At 39.1% G+C, this 21382-nt stretch overlaps 2 protein-coding genes across 5 annotated transcripts in view; both read left to right on the top strand.

Annotated features, from left to right (window-relative positions):
* The window catches only part of LOC135090074 (uncharacterized), an 11133-nt gene extending 8071 nt beyond the window's left edge, over nucleotides 1-3062 (top strand). For 3 of the 4 annotated variants that reach the window (XM_063986375.1, XM_063986373.1, XM_063986374.1), the window contains exons 2-3: nucleotides 112-272; nucleotides 735-3062. In XM_063986375.1, the coding sequence (XP_063842445.1) occupies nucleotides 166-272; nucleotides 735-918 (291 nt within the window). In that variant the 5' untranslated portion in view covers nucleotides 112-165 and the 3' untranslated portion in view covers nucleotides 919-3062. The remainder of the gene's footprint in view (nucleotides 1-111; nucleotides 273-734) is intronic. The other variant, XM_063986376.1, reaches the window with a different exon arrangement.
* A 3567-nt stretch (nucleotides 3063-6629) lies between these two features.
* Nucleotides 6630-8658, top strand: LOC135090072 (shematrin-like protein 1). The gene is made up of 2 exons (XM_063986355.1): nucleotides 6630-6762; nucleotides 7273-8658. The coding sequence occupies exon 2, from the start codon at nucleotides 7273-7275 to the stop codon at nucleotides 7936-7938; it is 666 nt and encodes a 221-aa protein (XP_063842425.1). The 5' UTR covers nucleotides 6630-6762; the 3' UTR covers nucleotides 7939-8658.
* The last annotated feature ends 12724 nt before the right edge of the window (nucleotides 8659-21382 follow it).

Below are 21382 nucleotides of genomic sequence, written 5' to 3'. Positions count from 1 at the left end.
CCCATTCTTCACCTCCTTTTCTCTCTCTATCCTACCTCCCCATCATCTTAATTCTCCTCTCCTCCATTCCTCTCCTCTCCTTCAGTTATTAATACATCCTCTCTCCTGCAGCCCACCGCGTCCTTCCTGCAGCCCCTCCTACACCCTCAGCAACAGGAGGCAGCCATGGGGTGTCTCGTATCCTTCCTGAGATCCTTGAGATCCTACCACGGGTCCCACCTCACGCCCCGCCAGCTTGAGCGACAGAGGCGGCAGAGGTCCCAAACATCGCAGTGAGTGAGAGAGAGAGAGAGAGAGAGAGAGAGAGAGAGAGAGAGAGAGAGAGAGAGAGAGAGAGAGAGAGGAGCGTATTCTGAAACGTTTTGTTCTCTCACCAAGACTATTTTCAAAGGCCACAGAGATGATTAGCCGTGTTCTTAAGACTGTTGTTCCTGTTAATAATGTAGATATATTGTTAATTTGTCACAAGAGCCGTAAATACAGCCTTGAAAACCTGTGTAACTTTAACTACGTACACAGAGCCCTTTGAAAGGAGGTGTGGCGCAGTAGTATTTCAGAATACAGTCCAGAGAGAGAGAGAGAGAGAGAGAGAGAGAGAATAGAAATAAATTGAAACAAACCAAGTAGAAAATAAAAATGCATGTGTGTTCAAGTGTCTGTCTGTCTGTCTGTCTGTCTAACCTACATTTACGTATAAACACAACCTTCCCCTTCCTCCTCCCCCCTCCCCCAAGGTCACGCCCTACCAGACCCCCCACACCCCCCAGCTCTCCTGAAGACGACGAGAGGCGGACCCTTAGTTTCGATGGCGGCGCCCCCTGCTACTCCGGCCCCCCCGCCCCTGTGCAGGCCCCCATCCCCTCCCAGCCGACGCCCCAGCGTTCCAAGGCCCCCAAATTCTTCAGGAAAAAGAGATAGAGCACATCTACCTCCTCGTTTTCTTCCTGCGGGTGAAAAGAAAACGTGAACAAAATTCTTGAAGGCAGGCTTATCAAAACTGACTCGAGTGTGTGTTTGAGAGAGAGAGAGAGAGAGAGAGAGAGAGAGAGAGAGAGAGAGAGAGAGGTTCTTATTCTGAAACACTGCTCTCTCACCGCGACTATTTTCTAAAGGCCAGAGATGATTAGCCGGATTCTCAAGAGTGTTTCTCCCGTTAGTAATATAGAAATCTTGTTAACTTGCCATTAGAAGCGTAAAAACACTCTTAAGAAACGGTCTTACTTCAACTAGAGATTTTTGAAAGTAGTGGAGGTGCGGCGCAGGAGTGTTTCAGAATAAAGTTGAATGAATAACGCTCGTTAATACAAATCCATTCATGTTTATCCCTCCAGTTATTCATTATATAAAATACTCCCTCCAGACTCCTATAGGAATCGTATAAATATGTAGTTCCTAGGTATTGATTTCCTATCGTTTATATTACTTTACCTTATTTTTACCTGTATCCTCCATTTCTCCTTTATTCAAACATTCTTTTTTCTCCTTTTCTTATTCTACGTTACTTAATATATTTCTTATCTCTTTTGGTATTCTTCCTTATCCTCAACATTTTCTTATCTTATTTATTATACATTCTTATCTATAACTCCTATTTCCTCTCTCCCTCTTTCTCTTTCTTTATTAGCACTGTTTTACTTCCTCCCTTGTCATATTTCCTTATTTAGTCTCTCTCTCTCTCTCTCTCTCTCTCTCTCTCTCTCTCTCTCTCTCTCTCTCTCTCTCTCTCTCTCTCTCTCTCTCTCTCATCATTATCTTTACCTAACTCCCTCAACATCTCATCTTCCTCCTTCATTATTCTTCTTTATTTTTCCCTCCTTTCTCATTTTTTACTCTGCATCCATCAATCTTCATCATTATAATCCTCATCCTATTCCTTATCCTCCTCCTTCGTTATTCTCCATTATCTATCTATTTCCTTCTCCCTTATCTTACCCATCTCCATCTATCTCCCTCATATAATCCTCATTCTCTTTATGCTATCCTCATTTCAATCCTTATCTTCATCTATCTTCATTTAATTCTTCTATTCTTCTTCTTCCTCCTCCTCCTCCTCCCCCTCGTCCTCCTCCTCGCCTTTATCTTATCAAAAACATTTCTACCTCAAACTTAAAAGAAAATATATATATACAACAACGTCAAAAGGTATATTAACTAAAAATGTATATATGTAATAGTCGTACATTGCACACGTTATTATTATACATTTATCATTCTACATACATTACGTTTTCTTCCTCGGGTGGGGCGGGGTGGGGTGGGGCGTTGAAATGGTGCTGATCATCGTGCGCAAAAAATTATAACTATCGTACACGCCACACGCACACGTACACACATACACACACACACACTATAAAAAAACGAAAGGATACAAGGATACACTAATCTAAACAGGATGACTTGACGCTAGGAAGGATGTCGGTCGGATTCAAGGCTTTTCCTGCGTGAGTGGGTGGGTGGGTGTGGGCTGGGTGGGCGGGTGGGCGGGTGTAGGTGGGTGGGTGAGTTTGGATTGAGTATTTGTCATTATCGTATTAAAATGTTGCTAATTCCCTGCATTTGTTCGGTTGTTTAGTGGTGGTGGTGGTGGTGGATGTGGTAGTAGTAGTAATAGTAGTAGTAGTAGTAGTAGTAGTAGTAGTAGTAGTAACACGGTCATGGGCAGAATTTGAAAATGCAAATAATAATTAAATGACGAATAAACACACACAAAAAAATAAAGAATCATGGGATTAGAGAAACACAAAAACAACACAAAGATGAGAAAACCAAAAAAAAAAAATAAAACTAAAGCGAAACAAAACGAATGAAAAAAAGTGAGAAACCTATACAAAAAAAAAAAAAAACACTAACACAATCACAAATTTTAAATGTATACGACTTATTAATGTAGGAATTTTAAATGTCAAAATAATAAAAAAAAAAAAATTCACTCTCTTATCTAAACTTGTTTCCCTGCATTGTATATCCATTTCTTACCTTCTTTATGGTAGGTATCCCTTAAATAACCTTAATAAACACCTAAAATGTAAGAATAATACAATAAAATCTTAAAACCATTAGCATATTCAACTTTTCTTACTCATCTTATCCCTATTCTGTTTGTCAATATTACCTAAACTGTAAGAAGACTCAATAAAATTCTGAAAACCACAACAATATTAACTTTTTTCTTTCCTACGGTACTTATCTTAATATTTACAAATTTTTTCCAGTTTTATTCAGTTTGTCAGTAACTACTTAAACTACGAAAACCTCAAGAATATTCTTTTTTTTTTTCCTTCCTACTGGATTTCTTTTAATATTTACTAGTTCATTTTCATCATATTTACTACTTTTTCACTTTCCTATCTTCCTACGGAAACATTTGAGGGAGTTTTCTATATATTTACTTTCACTTTCTTCTTTCTTTTTCTTTTCCCCATTATCAACCTTCCTGATATTAGACACACAAATACCCAAGAACACATACCTTATCCTTGTCCTGCCACGCCCCATGCACCTCTCCTCTCCTACACCTGACACACACACACACACACACACACACACACACACCTGCAGCAGATAATGAAACCACCTCACGAAGCCTTGTCACCTCACATGCCTAGCTTGTGGAACTCCTTCTTTTTTGTGTGTATTGTTTTGTTTATGCTTCTTTGTTTTCTGAGGCTTTTTTTTCTTTCCGTCATTTTTTTTTTTTTGTTATTGTATCCTTGAACAATCAGTCAGTTTTCTTGGGGTCGAAACAGTAGTGGTGGTGGTGGTGGTGGTGGTGGTAGTGGTGGTAGTAGTAGTAGTAGTGGTGGTGGTGGTGGTGGTGGCAGTGGTGGTAGTAGTAGTAGTAGTAGTAGTAGTAATAGTAGTAGTAGTAGTAGTAGTAGTAGTAATAGTAGTAGTAGTAGTAGTAGTAGTAGTAGTAGTAGTAGTAGTAGTAGACATTAGTCTGGAAAAAATAAGGAAAAAATGAGAATGATCTATGTACTGTTATCTCTCTCTCTCTCTCTCTCTCTCTCTCTCTCTCTCTCTCTCTCTCTCTCTCTCTCTCTCTCTCTCTCTCTCTCTTTCCTTCGTTTTTCCCTATTTATCTAGGTGTGTACGACATTTTTCCCCCTTTTCCTGGTGTTTTGCCTTAACTGACCACACACACACACACACACACACACACACACACACACACATTATTTAAACAGCAACCTTGCATCACTGGTTCCTCGTAAAGATAACACAATACGTATCTAACTTTGTGGTAGATACATAAAATTAACTATTCCAAAAAGCACACCAACAGAGAGAGAGAGAGAGAGAGAGAGAGAGAGAGAGAGAGAGAGAGAGTACGTACCTAATGATTCATACCTGATCTTTCTCACCTTAACTATCTACACACCTATCCCTTCTATTTTATCCCAGGTATTTTAATGTTTTTTTTTTTTTTGTCTGTAGCTTTTGTTTGCCTCATGTATAGTTTTTTCTTTATTATAGTTCTTTTTATCATTTGTTTTCGTTGTTTTTATATTCATTTTCTTCTCCTCCTCCTCTTCCTTCTTTTCATCTACATTTTTTCTCACTGTTGAGCATTTTTTTTTCTTCCTCTTCCTCGTCCTAGTTCTTTCTGGTATTTCCTCTCTTCTTCCTCCTTCTTTTCCTCCTCCTCCTCTTCCTCTTCCTCTTCCACCTTTCTCCTTCTCCTCCTTCTCCTCCTCCCCCTCTTCCTCCTTCTCTTCGTCCTCTACATCTGTTATTTTATTCCTACTCTCTTTCGACTATTTTTCCTCCTTCTCCTCCTCCTCCTCCTCCTAATTTCACCTTCAGTTATGACACGCGGAGGAATTTTTTTTTTTCATTTTTTTTTTTTTTTACGTAGGGGGCGGTAAAGGAATGGGGAAGGCACAAGGAAGGGGGAAGGAGAGAGGGAGGGAGGGGAGAGGGGTGGGGGAATGAAGTAATTAACCTGTCTCGCGTCCCTGGCACACCTGAGCTTTGCCACCGAGCCTACACACACACAGACACACACACACACACACACACACACACACACACACACACACACACACACACACACACACACACACACACCATTTAACTTAACTCGCAAGGTGTTTTTGAATGATTATTCACAATTAGTGTTACGGTGTTTGTAATTAAAGTGTTATTGAAATTAGTGAGTGAAATGAGAGGTTTGTCTATTCAATTTTCTATTTTTTTTTTTTTTAACCTCATGACGATTATAAAGAGATGTAGACACACACACACACACACACACACACACACACACACACACGATTTCCTTTTCCCCTAACTAATCATTACCACACACGCTCCCGCCACACCGCCTCCTCCTCCTCCTCCTCCTCCTCCTCCTCCTCCTCCTCCTCCTCCTCCTCCTCCTCCTCCTTCGTCCTCGCGTCCTCTCCTTCAACTCAGGAATCCCTTGGGGGCGGGGATGGGAGTGAAGGGGTGGCCCAGGGAGTCCCCAGCGCAATTACCAAGGAAAGAAACCCCTAATGGTCAAATATCTTCATCTTCTTTTCTTCTTCTTCTTTTCTCCTTCCTCCTCCTCCTCCTCCTCCTCCTCTTCATCCGTTATATTATTCCTTCTCTCTCGATTTTTTTTTCCTCCTTCGTCCTAGTCCTCGTCTTCATCTTTTTTGTTCTTTCCCTCTTCCTTTCCTCCTCCTCCTCCTCCTCCTCCTCCTCCTTTTCTTCTTCTCTTCTCTTCTTCCATTACTCTTAGTTCTATAGTAATGTGTTATGTTTCTGCCTCTATGTTTATCAGTCTAGTAACTCTAGTTGATTATCTCTCTCTCTCTCTCTCTCTCTCTCTCTCTCTCTGGTTATTACAATTTTTCATGCTTCCCTTCTTTTACATATTCATGTTATTCTTATTTTTCCTTGTTTTTCCACCTCGTTTTGTTATGCATATCTCCGAATTTACATGATTTATCCATTTCAGCTCACCACCACCACCACCACCACCACCTAAACTTTCTCCCCTCTCCCTCTTCCTCCGCTTCCCCTCTTATCATCCACGCTCTCTTTTACAATCACACTTTCACCTATACTCTCCTACACAGACTCCAACCCTCAATATCAGATACTTTACTTTATACACAAACTTAAGTAGGACTCACAGATTTCGTTGTTACTACTACTACTACTACTACTACTACTACTACTACTACTACTACTACTGTTCATCTCCCTCTCTCACCCAACCACGCGTCTTTAATAAAAACGATGGAAATTTACTCTACTTTGCTACCAATTTGTATCCTTTGAGTCCCTTCCCTCTTCTCCTCCTCCTCCTCCTCTTGTCTTTATTCTTTTCTCGATATTCTCTTGTCTGTCCTTCCTTCGTGTCCCTTTCCACCCCCTCCTCCTCCTCTTCCTCCTCCTCCTCCTCGTCCTCCATTAGCACATCCTCACACACTGCGGTGTTTACTCCAGCCCCTCTGCCGCGTCAGCAGTCCCTCATGCTCTGTTGACGGAGGCAATGCAGATCATTCACCCACACACACACACACACACACACACACACACACACAAAGGTGCCACAATCACCCCACAAATTCACGGCCTTGACTGTCAATTCTAACGACCGGATTTCGGGAATCTGACTCTTAATCGGGTAACTCCTCCTCCTCCTTCTCCTCCTCCTCCTCTTCCTCCTCCTTCTCTTCCTGCGGTGCTTCCTCTTGGCAGTCACGGAGTATATAGCATGCAGCGCCACAGAGAAACAGCAGCACACCTGAGGCACCACAAAGCAAGGTAAGAACTCCTCTCTCTCTCTCTCTCTCTCACACACACACACACACACACACACACACACACACACACACACAGTAAAGTAGTCATACCCTAATACACCTTTACAAACCACAAACACTTTTACAATACTGCTACAGTTGTAAAATAGTGGATTACAAGTACAATATACACGGTCCGTGGCCACGCTAATACGTACCACATTGTCCATGGCTACCTGCTACGGGCGGACTGAAATATAAGTACAGGTATATAAGTACGTCTTGTTACCTTTGTACTTCTTGTGTTTATGTTTTAAGTGAAAATTTTAATGCTTCTTTACTCCTTAAAATGGATTAACTAGCACTGACACACACACAAAATTTTTTTAAAGGCAGTTTTTAAGTTTCTAGTGACAGATTAACAAGATTTCTACATTATTAATTGGAGAAACCTTCTTAAAACTGTTAATCATCTCTGTGGCCTTTGAAAGTTTCAGATCACGGACCTCACCACAAAACTCTCCTCACACAGATGCTGCTTCTCACCATCGCCGTTGCCATGCTGGCGGTAACTGCTGCAGAGCCTGAACCGAACCCTGTCGCCGCCCCTGCCCCTGTCCCTGCCGCCAAGCCCGACCCAGCCCCGAAGCCCGCCCCGAAGCCTGAGCCGAAACCTGACTATCGGTACAGCCGCTACGACAGCCTGGAGAGCGATGAGAGTGACGAGTACTACGGCAAAGGGTACCGCAGCAGTTCCGGCGTGTATGGAGGGAACCTTGGCACTAAATACATTGTGAAGACCGTCGGGACCAGCCTCGGCACTGGTGTGGGGAGTGGTCTTGGGTACTCGAGCAATGAATATGGCACTTACTACGGCATCCCTTACACCACCACCCTCGGGTCCCTTGGCACTATCACCTACGGGGGTCTTGGCACTCATGGGACTCACGGCAATCAGGGTTTCGGAGGCTATGGCACTGTGGGCTATACTGACACTAGTGTGTATGGCGGGCCTGTGTATGGCGGGCCTGGTGTGTACGGTAGTTACGGGTTTAACAGTGCCGAGAGGAACATCGGGTCCTATTACTACGGGGGCGGAAACCCTTATGGGGGCTTCCACGGTGGCTTCGGCAACAGGGACTTTGGGAATAGAGGGTTTGGTGGCAAGCGTCCCTTCGAATACGGTCGTTACCATTAAAGATCGCCGAAACAAACCCTTTAAAATCCAATGACCTTTACTCAGCGTCCCTTACTCCTTACAGAACCCAAAACAAGGTCTTTATAACCGAAATTGATCTTTAATTCATGTCTTACTATTTAAAGACCCCAAAACAAGTCCTTTTAAAACCCAAACTACGGCCGTTATCACGAAAAGCCCGCTAAGCAAGGCCTTTAAGGCCCACAGACCTTTAATCAATATCTTACTCTTTAAAGGTCCCCAAACAAGCTTTTTAATATCCAGAGACCTTCAATTTACGTCTCTTACTCCTTAAATAATCCTCAAACAAGCCTTTTAAAATCCAGAGACCTTTAATCAATACCTTGCTCTTTAAAGGTCATAAAACCTTTTAAAACCCAGAGACCTTTGACTAGTTTGTCTTGCTCCTAAAACTACCTTCAAAATAATTCCACCTTGAAATTATGACAAAAAATCGCTAAAAATGATATATATTCATTAAATTTAATTGAGCTCCTAATTTTGCGGGTGGCAAAGGCGCACTAGAGTAATCAATGTTATATCTTTTATATCGCAGAAATATATGTGTGAAAAGAGCATCATAAGAATTTGTTTGGTTATCCCTGTCCTTTTACTGGCTCCAAGAAACTGTGGTGGTGGTTATGAAGCATTTACAGTGATCAATCTTGTATCTTTTGTAGTGTCCCAGAAATAAATGTGTGAAAAAGAGCATCATTAAAATTGGTGTAATTATCCCTGTCCTTTTATTGGCTCGAAAGAAACTATGGTGGTGATGGTTGTGGTGGTGGTGGTGGTGCATCGGTTTTTCGTAATGTTGTGAGCTGTCTTGATAATGAAGTCATGACAATGGTAAAATTATAGGGTCGGCTCAAATAATTCTGTACCACCTCAAACTAATTCAAGAGACAATACATATTCATAGCACCTTGCCTCCCACTGTCCTACCCCTCTTTTCTCGCCCATTGGGTCAATCATTCCGTACTATCTCAGACTACTAAAGACAACGATGAATAATTCTGCACTACGTCATAAACAAACTATTTAAAAAAGACAATATTCATACTTGTCTTGTTTCTTACTTTTCCCTCAAACTAATAAAAACTTTTCCCTCAAAGTAATAAAAACAATATCCATAATATTGCTTCTTACTTTTCCCTCGCCCATTACTTGAATAATTCTGCAATACGTCATAAACAAGCTAATTACGGTTCTTCTACTTTTCTCTCGCCCAAAGACGCTGTAACATTCTCCATTACTTCAAACTGATTAAGAAAAGATCATATTTATAGTCGTGTTGCTTCCTACAGTCTTGCTCCTCTCGTCTTTCGGGCCAAGACAAGACGCAGGCGCAGCACGAGGCGAAGGCAGGAATTTTTGTGGATGTTTGCTTGCAGTGATTGGTCTGGCGGCGCAATGACTTCAGCCTTGACGCAGGGAGAGATTGTCGCTTGTACTGCACTGAATGGCGCACTGACACGCACACACACTGAGACACACTCAGACACACAGGCACACAAGTTTTGAAGACAATGAAATAACAAATCTGATTGCCTTTAAAGAAAATGCACCTTGTAGAGAGAAGAAGAGAGAGAGAGAGAGAGAGAGAGAGAGAGAGAGAGAGAGAGAGAGAGAGAGAGAGAGAGAGAGAGAGAGAGAGAGAGAAATTTATACCGTCTGTTCTCTGACATTTCCCTTACATAGACTGAAAATTAACTGATTAAATAATGATAATAGTAATAATAATAATAATAATAATAATAATAATAATAATAATAATAATAATAATAATAATAATAACACTTAATATGACACGTAGATAACAACAACAACAACAACAACAACAACAACTACTACTACTACTACTACTACTACTAATACTACTACTACTATTATTACTACTGCTACCACTACTACTACTACTATTACTGTTGTTCTTATTGTTGTTGCAGTGGCCGGTTTTGTGCAGTCTTATAAATGCATCCGGTATTAGGAGTAAATTAGGAAAAAAAGGTAAAAAAATGAAAAATAAAAATAAAAATAGTAAATAGAAAATAAAAGAAATAAAAATATAATATCATCCGACATTCCCCCAAAGACCGGATCCGCCTCATCTCCTTATAATAAAAAAAAAGTTAACATCGAGGAGTTACTACGATAAAAATGAAAGCAAAAAGAAAAAAAATTAGCAAAATGAATGAACTAACCTAACCTGCCTCAACGAGAGAGAGAGAGAGAGAGAGAGAGAGAGAGAGAGAGAGAGAGAGAGAGAGAGAGAGAGAGAGAGAGAGAGAGAGAGAGAGAGAGTAAAACAGGCAGAATATTAAGAAGTTTAAGTCTTTTAAGCAATATTACAAAACCACATCTGGCATCTCTTTCCGCTCAGTATATAATGCAACAGACACTTCAAATCATGTTAAGCAATAAGGAATGAATGATATAAGAGAGGAAATGAAGTGCCGGAAGGGTGGAGAGTGGTGTGGTGGCGGTAGCGATAGTGGTGACGGAGGTGTAGTGAGGCAAGACAACCCACCACCACACACTTGCATTATTAACCACGTCACGTGCTATAGTGACCTTGAAAAACCAACCACACCTGCGCCACTGACGTAATGACCTTGAAAATGTTCCCAAGAAGCATTAGAGAGAGTGGATGGGATGGAACTGCGGTAGAGCTGAAAAGCATTGGAGTCACAACGGAAGATGCAAGGGACATAAACAGATGGAGGAGACTCGTACGTGGCGCCAACCCCTCATTCGAGGGACACAGCGAAGGAAGAGGCAATTTATCTGATTAATGTTGTATTTTCTCATAAAATAACTGATAAAAAAAAAGACAGTACTTATAATCTATTTGCTTCCTTCTATCCTATCACTCCTCTCCTGGGCAAAAACACGGTAATGTTAGTAGCTAAGAAGCATTAGTTGAATAATTATGCAAATTATATAATATCAAACAGTAAGAGATGAAAAGACAGTATTTCTCATTATTTCCTCACTATTATCTCACCACTCCCCTCTAGGTCAAAAACATTATTAGTGGTTAAGAAGCATTAGGGTAGATTAATAATTATGCTCTATCTCTAACTCACTGATTTAAAATACAATATGTCCTTCACATTTTGACCTTGCAAAAAAGGACATGCTTATTCCATTTACGCTAAAAAAGTGTTACGATCTCCAGAAAACGAGTCACACTTCCTATACTATTCTTGACAACTCCTAATCTTAATAATTTAACTAGCATGACGTAATGTTGCATCTCTAGCTGTCTTCTACCGCTATTTTCATGCTAACTGCTCTTCTGATCTTGCTAACGGCATGCCTCCCCTCTTCCCGCGGCCTCGCTGCACAAGACTTTCTTCTTTCTCTCACCCCTATTCCGTCCATCTCTCTAATGCAAGAGTTAAGCAGTATTCTCAATCATTCATCCCTTTCTCTGGTAATCTCTGGAACTTCTTGTCAGCTTCTGTATTTCCATCTTCCTATGACTTGAATTTCATCAAGAGGGAGGTTTCAAGACACTTATCCTTCAATTTTTGACTACCGCTTTGGACCCTTTTATGGGACTGGCATCTCAGTGGACATTTTTTGTTTCTAATTTTTGTTGCCCTTGGCCAGTGTCCCTGCTACATAAAAAAGAAAAAAAAAACTAGCCTTGAATAACGCCACTATCAGTATGAGGCCTCCTTAAGTTTGATAGAATATTGTGTTGCAAATTACAAGTTTAATTTCGAGACATCTTACAAATACACATGATACAGCGAACTCGGGAATCTGAGTCACTGCTGTTAAACTAACTCAGGAGAACGTCACTACTCTGCCCTTGAGAGAAACGTTCGTGCTGTCACCACACTACCTTTGTGAACAACCAAACCTGACTTTAGAAATAAATAAATAAATAAGTAAGTATATAAATAAAAATAATCCTAACGATGCAAAACCGGTAAATTTTCGGGAAGCAGCATCCTCTTAATTTCAAACCAGTCAATATATTTCGACAGATTTCGGTGTTTATGTATATACTAAGAGAGAGAGAGAGAGAGAGAGAGAGAGAGAGAGAGAGAGAGAGAGAGAGAGAGAGAGAGAGAGAGAGAGAGAGATTACTATCCTTAAACAAACAAAACAAAACGTAATTTCTACTGCATTAATTGACTAATCCTAATGAGCCTCATTCCATAAACCTTTGATAAAATAACATAGACAAATAAACAAACAAACAATCAATAAACTAACCAGTAAATAAATAATGAATCAATCAATAACTATATAAATAAATAAATAAATAAACAAATAAACAATAACTCAATAAACAAGGAAATAAATAATATGATCAATCAATCAATAAACAAACAAAACAAACAAAAGGGTAAAAAGGAATCATTACAAACAAAATATCAAACACTGACCTACAATTAGACATGCAGACAGACAGGCAGTCAGACTTCTTTCCTGCCTGTGGACGCTGATAAGATAAATTTCCAAGCCACGTGACCCTGAAACACTCACCACTGCTTTTCCTCCTCCTCCCTTTCATGTCATGTTCTTCATTTTCTTTCATTTCCTTCTTCTCCCTTCATTCTGAGCCACTCACGCCTTCCCCGGGCCTTCAGGTATCTCAGGACTTCTCGCAGCGTCTGTTAATAACTCCACAGAGGAAAAAAAAAAAAAAAGTAAAACCGGATAAAAACAGTAAGAAGTTTTCGCCGTCACTCTGGCCGACCACGTGTGTACCTTCGTGTTGTTGTTGCTGTCCGGATGTGTTTGAGTGGCTTAGGATTTCATTTTGCGTATTTCACTCTTAGTTTCTTTGTCTGTGTTTATTTGTGTGACCTTAGATTATGAATTAGTGAGCCCTCTTATATGTGTGTGCATATGTGTTTTTATTTGTTATTTCCGTTTGCTGTTTGTATTGGTCAAGGTTCTTTTCTTTCATGTTTACTTTTGTTTTTCTGTTTGCTTGTTTGTTCGTTTGTTTTGCTTATTTGTTTATATGTCATCAGATTACTTCTTTTGTTGTTGTTGTTGTTGTTGTTGTTGTTGTTGTTGTTGTTGTTGTCTGATGTGTTTGTTACGGAACAAAATAGTAAGAAAAAAAAAGAGAAGACAATACCATCCAAATAATAATAATAATAATTCCATGAAATATTTTTTTTATAACCTAAAGGAACAGTCATGAATATAAAAAACTTAATTTCTTGGTTATGTAAACAGAATTTTGCATATACTTTTGGAATAAGTTAAACTTTAGAACAAGAAAATCAAATGAAATTGTAAGCTACAAATCGTTGAATTAGTTGTTGATATTTGGGGATGGTGCCGAATAATATCCCTTGATTTACAAGACAACTGGAAAATTCTTGGGTTCCCTTGGGCCCGTCACATGAAAAATCACAATCACAGAACACTGAAGGTTAAGAACTGATAATATTATGTATTTTGAAAGAAATTCTTTGTTAATATTTAGATCCAAAAATCATTAATAGAGTGTTAAAATCCAGGAACCATTAGCCAAAATGTTCAAGAATAATTTGTGAATGTAGAAGGATTAAGGATATTGCAAAATTATGTCTTTTAGTATAGGCGGAGGACTAGTTTATGGGGATAAGGCGGCCACTAGATAACCTTGGCGCGAGATTTCGGCGTGAGAGCATAAGTGGCAATCGTTGTCCATAGGTGCGTTCGTCAGGATTGTTTAAAAGTGGTTCACATGAAAATAACAATTTTTGTATCTAAATGTATTAATTATTTGTGTGAGAGACATCGTTGTCCACAAAGAGAAGAAGGATGTAAAATAATTTAGAATGTAAACAGACTAGGGTAAATTGTTTTTTGATAAGGTAGGAGTCAAACACCAGTGATACACACACACTTGAATGTAACGCCTACACAATTAGGATGTCTTTTTTTTTTTTTTTTTTTACCAAAAAATAAGGTAAACCCCTGAGGCACCCATTAATTGTTATAACATAGTCATTTAAATGTTATTATTATGAACTCATTAGTTTTTATTGTTCCCGGTACAGGAGGTTCAACAACTCCAAGGTAACAGAACCAATTTCTTGAGATATCATTGTGAATAAAAAGGAGAAAAAGGATTTAAAACTTCATTTGTTATTTAGAAGCTAACTTCAATAAAACTCAATCTGGTTGTCATGGAGATTTTTCCAGTGCCTTATAGACCCTCCGGCTAAAACGCTACCAAATAAAACAAGGTCATAATTATTTGGCAGAAACCATGTCTGGTGGCAGCTAATCTACAATTTTTATATATATTAACAACACCCAAATCAAAACTAAGTCGAAACATAATCTAAATAAAAAAAAATTAATTCAATACCAACTTTAAATAAATATCCCAAATTTTATTAAACCTAATTAAAAAAAAAAAAATCAACCTTAACTCCACCCCCACCCCCACCCCCAGTGACATGTTGGCGTGGCTTACTTTCGCATATTTATTCTAATTTCTCTCTGTTTATGTGTGGCCTACGTTTATTTATGTCTGACCTTTATCTTATGTTCCTGTGTGTACCGATTTTAGTAGTAGTAGTAGTAGTAGTACTAGTAGTAGTAGTAACGGGAGAAGCAGTAGTACTGGGAGTAGTAGTAGTAGGAGTAGTAGTAGTAGGAATAATAGTGATATAAATAGTATCAGTATTAGTGGTAGTAGTAGTAATATGCGTGGTTTTGCATTTTATTTCGCATCTTTAGTTTCTCAGTTTATGCTTATTATTATTATTTTTTTTCTAACTCACCATTGAGATTCCTCCTTCCATGACCTGATTTGATTGATTCTTGATTACTTATGCGGTGGAAATGGCGGAGATTTGTCATGCAGAGTTGGGATTATATATTTTCTGCTTTACTAGCCGAGCTGAAACAATAGAAGGGAGTGTTATTAGTATTTGTGTTCGAATGTGTTATCTTGGCTTACATGGTCGCCTACAGTTTATCTGATTACCTTAAGATTACTACTTATGTAGGATTAAGATTACATACAAACCATACATTACAAACCAAGGCTAGAGGGATTTGGAAAACTACTACGAATTTTTTTTTCTTTTTCTTTTTGCGTTGCCCCGCCCCTATACACTTTCTTGTGAGCTGCTGTCCCTCCCTCCCACTCCCCCTGCTAGCCTGGTATATATGCGGTACGGCCGTCAGGGAGAGATAGAATGTATCCAAGCCGAGACGAAACAGGTATGTCTCATCACTGCTCCTGTCTTTTTTTTTTTTTTTTTACTACTGATATTAGTCTATCCTTCACATCTGTAGCTCTTGTGTTAGGTTTTTTTTTGTTAGTTTAAGATAGTTGCTATTTTATGGTGTTTGTTTTTCTTATACTATTTTTTTTTCTCAGTTCTAAGTAGCATTTTATTTTTCTCTCTCTTCATATACCAAGTTTGTTTTAATTTGGTCGTGTGTTTTATACAACTTTTCTTCTTTAGTCCACTTCACAGTAGTGGTTTTCTTCCTCTTGTCCTGAGTTCGTTTTTCTTTTATCTTCTTTTTTTTTTTTTCTCTTATTGGTATCTTTCTTATATAGCCTTTTTCTTTCATTTATTTCACAGAACCATTATAATTTCTCCCCTCCTCACTTAGTTTAGTTATTTTCTTATCTCGCTTTCCCTACGGATCCTCTTTTCCTTCTCCCTATTGTCCATAAAAGCACTATTTATGAAGTTACATAAGTCAACTTTAAATGTTTGACTATTGACTATTGTTAAGCGCAGAAAATACCCCGTTAGTGAGTTTCTCATCCCTGTGTCTCTCATGTTACTCTTTGTCTCCTGCAGTTTATAGTAGCCATCATGTTCATCGAGGTGCTGGCCCTGTGCGCGTCCCTCCCTGCACCAGAGCTCCTCCCAGTGGCATTCCCCGAAGCCCTGCCAAATCCCCAATTTCCCGGCTTCGGCGGAGATATAATTGGAGGAAGGTTTGGAGGTCGAGGAGGAGGAGGAAGGTTTGGAGGTCGAGGAGGAGGAAAGTTTGGAGGTCGAGGGAGAGGAAGATTTGGAGGTCGAGGAGGAAGTTTTAGAGGTCGAGGAGGATTTTTCTTCTGACATGGTTTCGGCCACGATGGTGGTGCTCCCCACGCCCACATTTCTCTTGGACAAGGTGGCCTCAACTTGCTCGTCCACGACTGGTGTGTGTGTATGTGTGTGTGTGTGTGTGTGTGTGTGTGTGTGTGTGTGTGTGTGTGTGTGTGTGTGTGTGTGTGTGTGTGTGTGTGTGTGTGTGTGCGTGCGTGCGTGCGTGCGTGTGTGTGTGTGTGTGTGTGTGTGTGTGTGTGTGTGTGTGTGTGTGTGTGTGTGTGTGTGTGTGTGTGTGTGTGTGTGTGACGAAGAAGTAAATAAGAAATATAAGTTATCGGTCAGGAGTAGGAAGGTAGATGGGGTGAAGAAAACGAGTCAAGCAAAAGCTACGGTGACGGAAAATTATTACGAAATTTTTTTTTTTTTTTCTGCGCTGCTTAACCTCTTCTAAGCTTACTGGTAAGTTGCTGTCCCTCCCTCTCACCCTCCCTGCTAGCCTGGTATATATATATATATATATATATATATATATATATATATATATATATATATATATATATATATATATATATATATATATATATATATATATATGCGGTACGGCCGTCAGCGAGAGACAAAGTATCCAAGCCGAGATGAAGCAGGAATGTGTCTCACCACTACTCCTATCTTTTTTTCTTATTTATTTATTTATTTTTTTACAACTGATATTAGTTTATCCTTCACATGTAGCTCTTGTGTTAGTTTTTTTTTGTCTTTCGTTAGTTTAAGATAGTTGTTACTTTATGGTGTTTGTTTTTGTTATTTTTTCCTCAGTTCAATGTAGAATTTTGTTTTTCTCTCTCCTCACATACCAAGTTTGTTTTTTCTTCTTTCGTCCAGTTCATGATAGTGGTTTTCTTACTCTTGTCCAAAGTTCGTTGTTCTTTATTTATTTATTTTTTTTTTTTTGTCTGACCTTTACCTTATGTTACTGTGTGTACCGATTTTGGTATTAGTAGTATTAGTAGTAGTATTAGTAGTTGTAGTAGTAGTAGTAGTAGTAGTAGTAATAGTAGTAATAGTAGTAGTAGTAGTAGTGGTAATAGTATATATATATATATATATATATATATATATATATATATATATATATATATATATATATATATATATATATATATATATATATATATATATATATATATATATATATATATATATATATATATATATATATATATATATATATATATATATATATATATATATATATATATATATATATATATATATATATATATATATATATATATATATATATATATATATATATATATATATATATATATATATATATATATATATATATATATATATATATATATATATATATATATAGTTGAGTGTCATTGAAGAAGAGGGGATAGTTGTCTGGAAGGTTGTGTCGAGTTGATAGATGGAGGAATTGAGTTTTTGAGGCATTAAACAATACCAAGTTTGCTCTGCCCCAATCAGAAATTTTAGAAAGATCAGAAGTCAGGCGTTCTGTGGCTTCCCTGCGTGCTATGTTTACCTCCTGAAGTGTTGGACGTCTATGAAAAGACGTGGAGAAGTGCAGGGTGGTATCATCAGCGTAGGAGTGGATAGGACAAGAAGTTTGGTTTAGAAGATCATTAATGAATAATAAGAAGAGAGTTGGTGACAGGACAGAGCCCTGAGGAACACCACTGTTAATAGATTTAGGAGAAGAACAGTGACCGTCTACCAGAGCAGCAATAGAACGGTCATAAAGAAAACTTGTGATGAAGTTACAGAGAGAAGGATAAAAACCGTAGGAGGGTAGTTTGGAAATCTAAGGTTTTTTCCAGCCTCTATCAAAAGCTTCTGATATATCCAAGCCAATAGCAAAAGTTTCACCAAAATCTCTAAAACAGGATGACCAAGACTCAGTAAGGAAAGCCAGAAGACCACCTGTAAAGCGGTCTTGACGGAACACATACTGTCGATCAGATAGAAGGTTGTGAAGTGATATATGTTTAAGAATCTTCCTGTTGAGGATAGATAAAAAAAAAAAACATTAGATAGGCAGGAAATTAAAGCAATAGGACGGTAGTTTTAGGGATTAAAACGGTCACCCTTTTTAGGAACAGGCTGAATGTAGGCAAATTTCCAGCAAGGAAAGGCAAATGTTGACAGAAAGAGCTAAAAGAATTTGACTATGCAAGGTGCAAGCACGGAGGCACAGTTTCGGAGAAGACTAGGAGGGACCCCATCAGGTCGTTAAGCGTTCTGAGGATTTAGGCCAGCGAGGGCATAGAAAACATTAATGTGAAGAATTTTAATGGGTAGCATGAAGTAGTCAGAGGGTGGAGGAGAGGAAGGAACAAACCCTGAATCGTCCAAGGTAGAGCTTTTAGCAAAGCGAAGAGTTCAGATTAGAGCCTATGTGTCGCTGATAACCTAACTTACCATACACTACACCCCTCTCTCTCTCTCTCTCTCTCTCTCTACATGTACAATCTAAATTTCATGCAAATTTATTTCTAACAAAGATCTATACTTGCCTATGAATCATTAAAATTTGAGAAAAAATCTGCCTGTCAGTCAATGAAGGTACCCCCACCCACACTCACCCATCTCTCTCTCTCTCTCTCTCTCTCTCTCTCTCGCTCTTTGTGAATTACGTTTAAATGTGATAAGTTTCCTTTTAAATATGATATTTGCCTTAAATAAAGATGTTATATTTTTATTCTTCAGTTACGAGTTTTTCCCACACCATCATCAAGATAAAAGTCAAGGCACGTTGGTGGCTTTCACTGTTTGGGTAACAGCACTTGAAGGGTCAAATAATGACTCCTATTAGCCTTTGCTTCTAAAAAAAATATTTATTTATTGAGTAAGTAGGCAATTTTCTTTGCTGTGATGATGAGAGTGAACTGAAAAAATATCTTCCATCCTGGCTGGCAGCGTGAGAGAAAGTGATCATGGACTAACTAGGTCACTCTTTACCGTGTGGCCTCACTCGATCATCCATGGAGACGTGACAACGCCTGTAGGAAACGATGCTAAGTATTGTGGTGTTTGCAAAAAACAATGGAAGTATCATTAAAAAAAAACATATATTACACTAACTTGCCTTTTCTAGAGCATCAAATTGTATATATACTACAACACCATTTAATTTTGTCGTAAGAAGTACCTAACATGAGGTATGTCTTGATGTAAGTGTGGCATTGCCGCAGGCTGGGGAGTCCCCTGAAAGGACAACGTCTAAACGCTCAATTTAAAATGGACAGACTATAGTGTGTATGGCATGCCTGTGTATGGCTGGCCTGGTGTTGTACTAGATAATATATATTATATTTTGTACTAATACTTCTGTATAGAGATTACCAAAGAAGCACGATGGTGATGTTGCTGCGTTATATTAATAAAATAAACTGAGCAGTATAAATCATGTGAGTCGCCAGTGTGTCGCATGTGCACCACTGAGACCAGGCGGACAAGGACTACTGATGTTGGGGTGGTTCCTGGGTTTACTCAGGTCACGGACAGGGCTGGCGTCCAGAGACAAGAGGGATGAGAGTTGACCTCACTACCACGTGGTGATAGGTAGGCGGCCAGAGACTGGCTAAAGTTGGGGGCAAAAGTGAGGCCGGCCGGGGACATCAAGTCTCAAGGGGAAATGTGCACAATAGAATGTGGGTGGCAAGGGTGTGGGAATGTGTCCCCACATCAGCACAATGCCCAGCCACCCTTCTAGGCATCTCCTCATAGCTACTAGTCATATGTGGTGATGCAAGTATAATGAAGTACATAATTCACATTATAAATACAGTCTTATCTGTGTAAAACATGTGATGTATGCACTTTAGCCAATCGTGAAGCTCACAGAACAAAGACGTCAAAAAAAAAAGGTGCGTACGCATTGGCGAATCACAAAAATCACACTAGCTGTGACATCAGCACAGCGAATCACAGGAAAAGAAAAAACACTAGGACAACACTAGAGGCCTATAAAAAAAGAACAAGGCGTTTCTATGCCATATAAATTCTAAAATAAAAATGCACTACAAAAATCATAACACTGCACAAATAACGCACATGATGGCAAAAATGTTCATTGAGTGTGCTGGGTGAGTGGCCCACATGGGTGTAGAGACAGCCAAAAGTAGATACCAAAGTTTGCAGCAGAAGACTGACAGCTGAAAAGTCCAAAATCTTGGAACGACAGCAAAGCAGTTGAGTTGCTTCGGTGACGGCTTAAAAAAGTCCGGACTTGAAACAGGGATGGCGTCGATGAAAGCTTGAAGTTGTACAGACACAGGTTGGTATGGCAGACTTGTCATAAAATGCTTGAAAGAGGCTCGTAAAGCAGCGTGAAGAAAACACCATAGACGTGTAGTAACACAGCAGTTTGTGTCAGTGATGGCTTAGCAGAAATGCGTCGGTGATGGCTTAGCAGGTTACCCGGAGGCGATGAAGATAACTGGAGTAGATGGTGAGGTGACGAGCAGGCAGGGAAACGTGCGGCAGAAGGACTTGTAGCGTCGAGTCATCCCACTGCTGCCATTACTTTTATGTACTAGATAATATATAGGTCAGGTTACTGCCTAGGCAGGCGTCCGGAGACAAAGGGATGCGGGTTATCCTCACTCCCACTTCGTGATAGGTATGCAGCCAGATGCTGGGTCAAATCGGAGTCAAAGGCGAGGCTGGCCGGAGCCATTAAGTCCCAAGGAGAAGCGTGTGCCATGGAAAGTAGGCGGTAAGGGTGTGAGCGTGTCACGAGACGAGCACAGTATGTACGGCGGCTAGGGGTTTAACAATGACGAGAGGAACATGGGATATGAAGACTTCCACAGGAGCTTCGGCAACAGGGACTTTGGGAATAGAGGGTTTGGTGGCAAGCCTCCCTTCGACTACAGTTGTTACTATTAAAGATCTTCGAAACAAACCCATTAAAATCCACTGACCTTTACTTAACGTGCCTTACTCCTTACAGATCCAAAAACAAATTCTTTATAACCGAAATTGGTCTTTAATTCATGTGTCTTACTCTTTAAAGATGCCAAAGCAAGACTTTAAAAACCCAAATTAGGGTCGTTATAACGAAAAGTCCGCCAAGGGAGCCCACAGACCTTTAATCAATATCTTACAATTTAAAGGTCCTCAAAGAAGCCTTTCAAAATCCAGAGATCCTTAATCAATATCTTAGTCTTTAAAGGTCATTAAACAAGCCTTTTAAAACCCAGAGACCTTTGACTAGTTTGTCTTATTCCTAAAACTACCCTCAGAATTATTTCACTTATTTCACCGTGAAATTATGATATAAAAAATCGCTAAAAATTATATATGTATATATATATATATATATATATATATATATATATATATATATATATATATATATATATATATATATA

This window comes from Scylla paramamosain, chromosome 34, assembly GCF_035594125.1.
Source record: "Scylla paramamosain isolate STU-SP2022 chromosome 34, ASM3559412v1, whole genome shotgun sequence".
In the NCBI taxonomy this organism is placed as follows: domain Eukaryota; kingdom Metazoa; phylum Arthropoda; class Malacostraca; order Decapoda; family Portunidae; genus Scylla; species Scylla paramamosain.
The sequence above is the reverse complement of the archived record's forward strand: the minus strand, read 5'-3'. Positions and strand labels throughout refer to the sequence as shown.

Bases quoted from the DNA above. Each gene is read 5' to 3' on its own strand.
- LOC135090072 (XM_063986355.1), top strand. From the start codon at position 7,273: ATGCTGCTTCTCACCATCGCCGTTGCCATGCTGGCGGTAACTGCTGCA.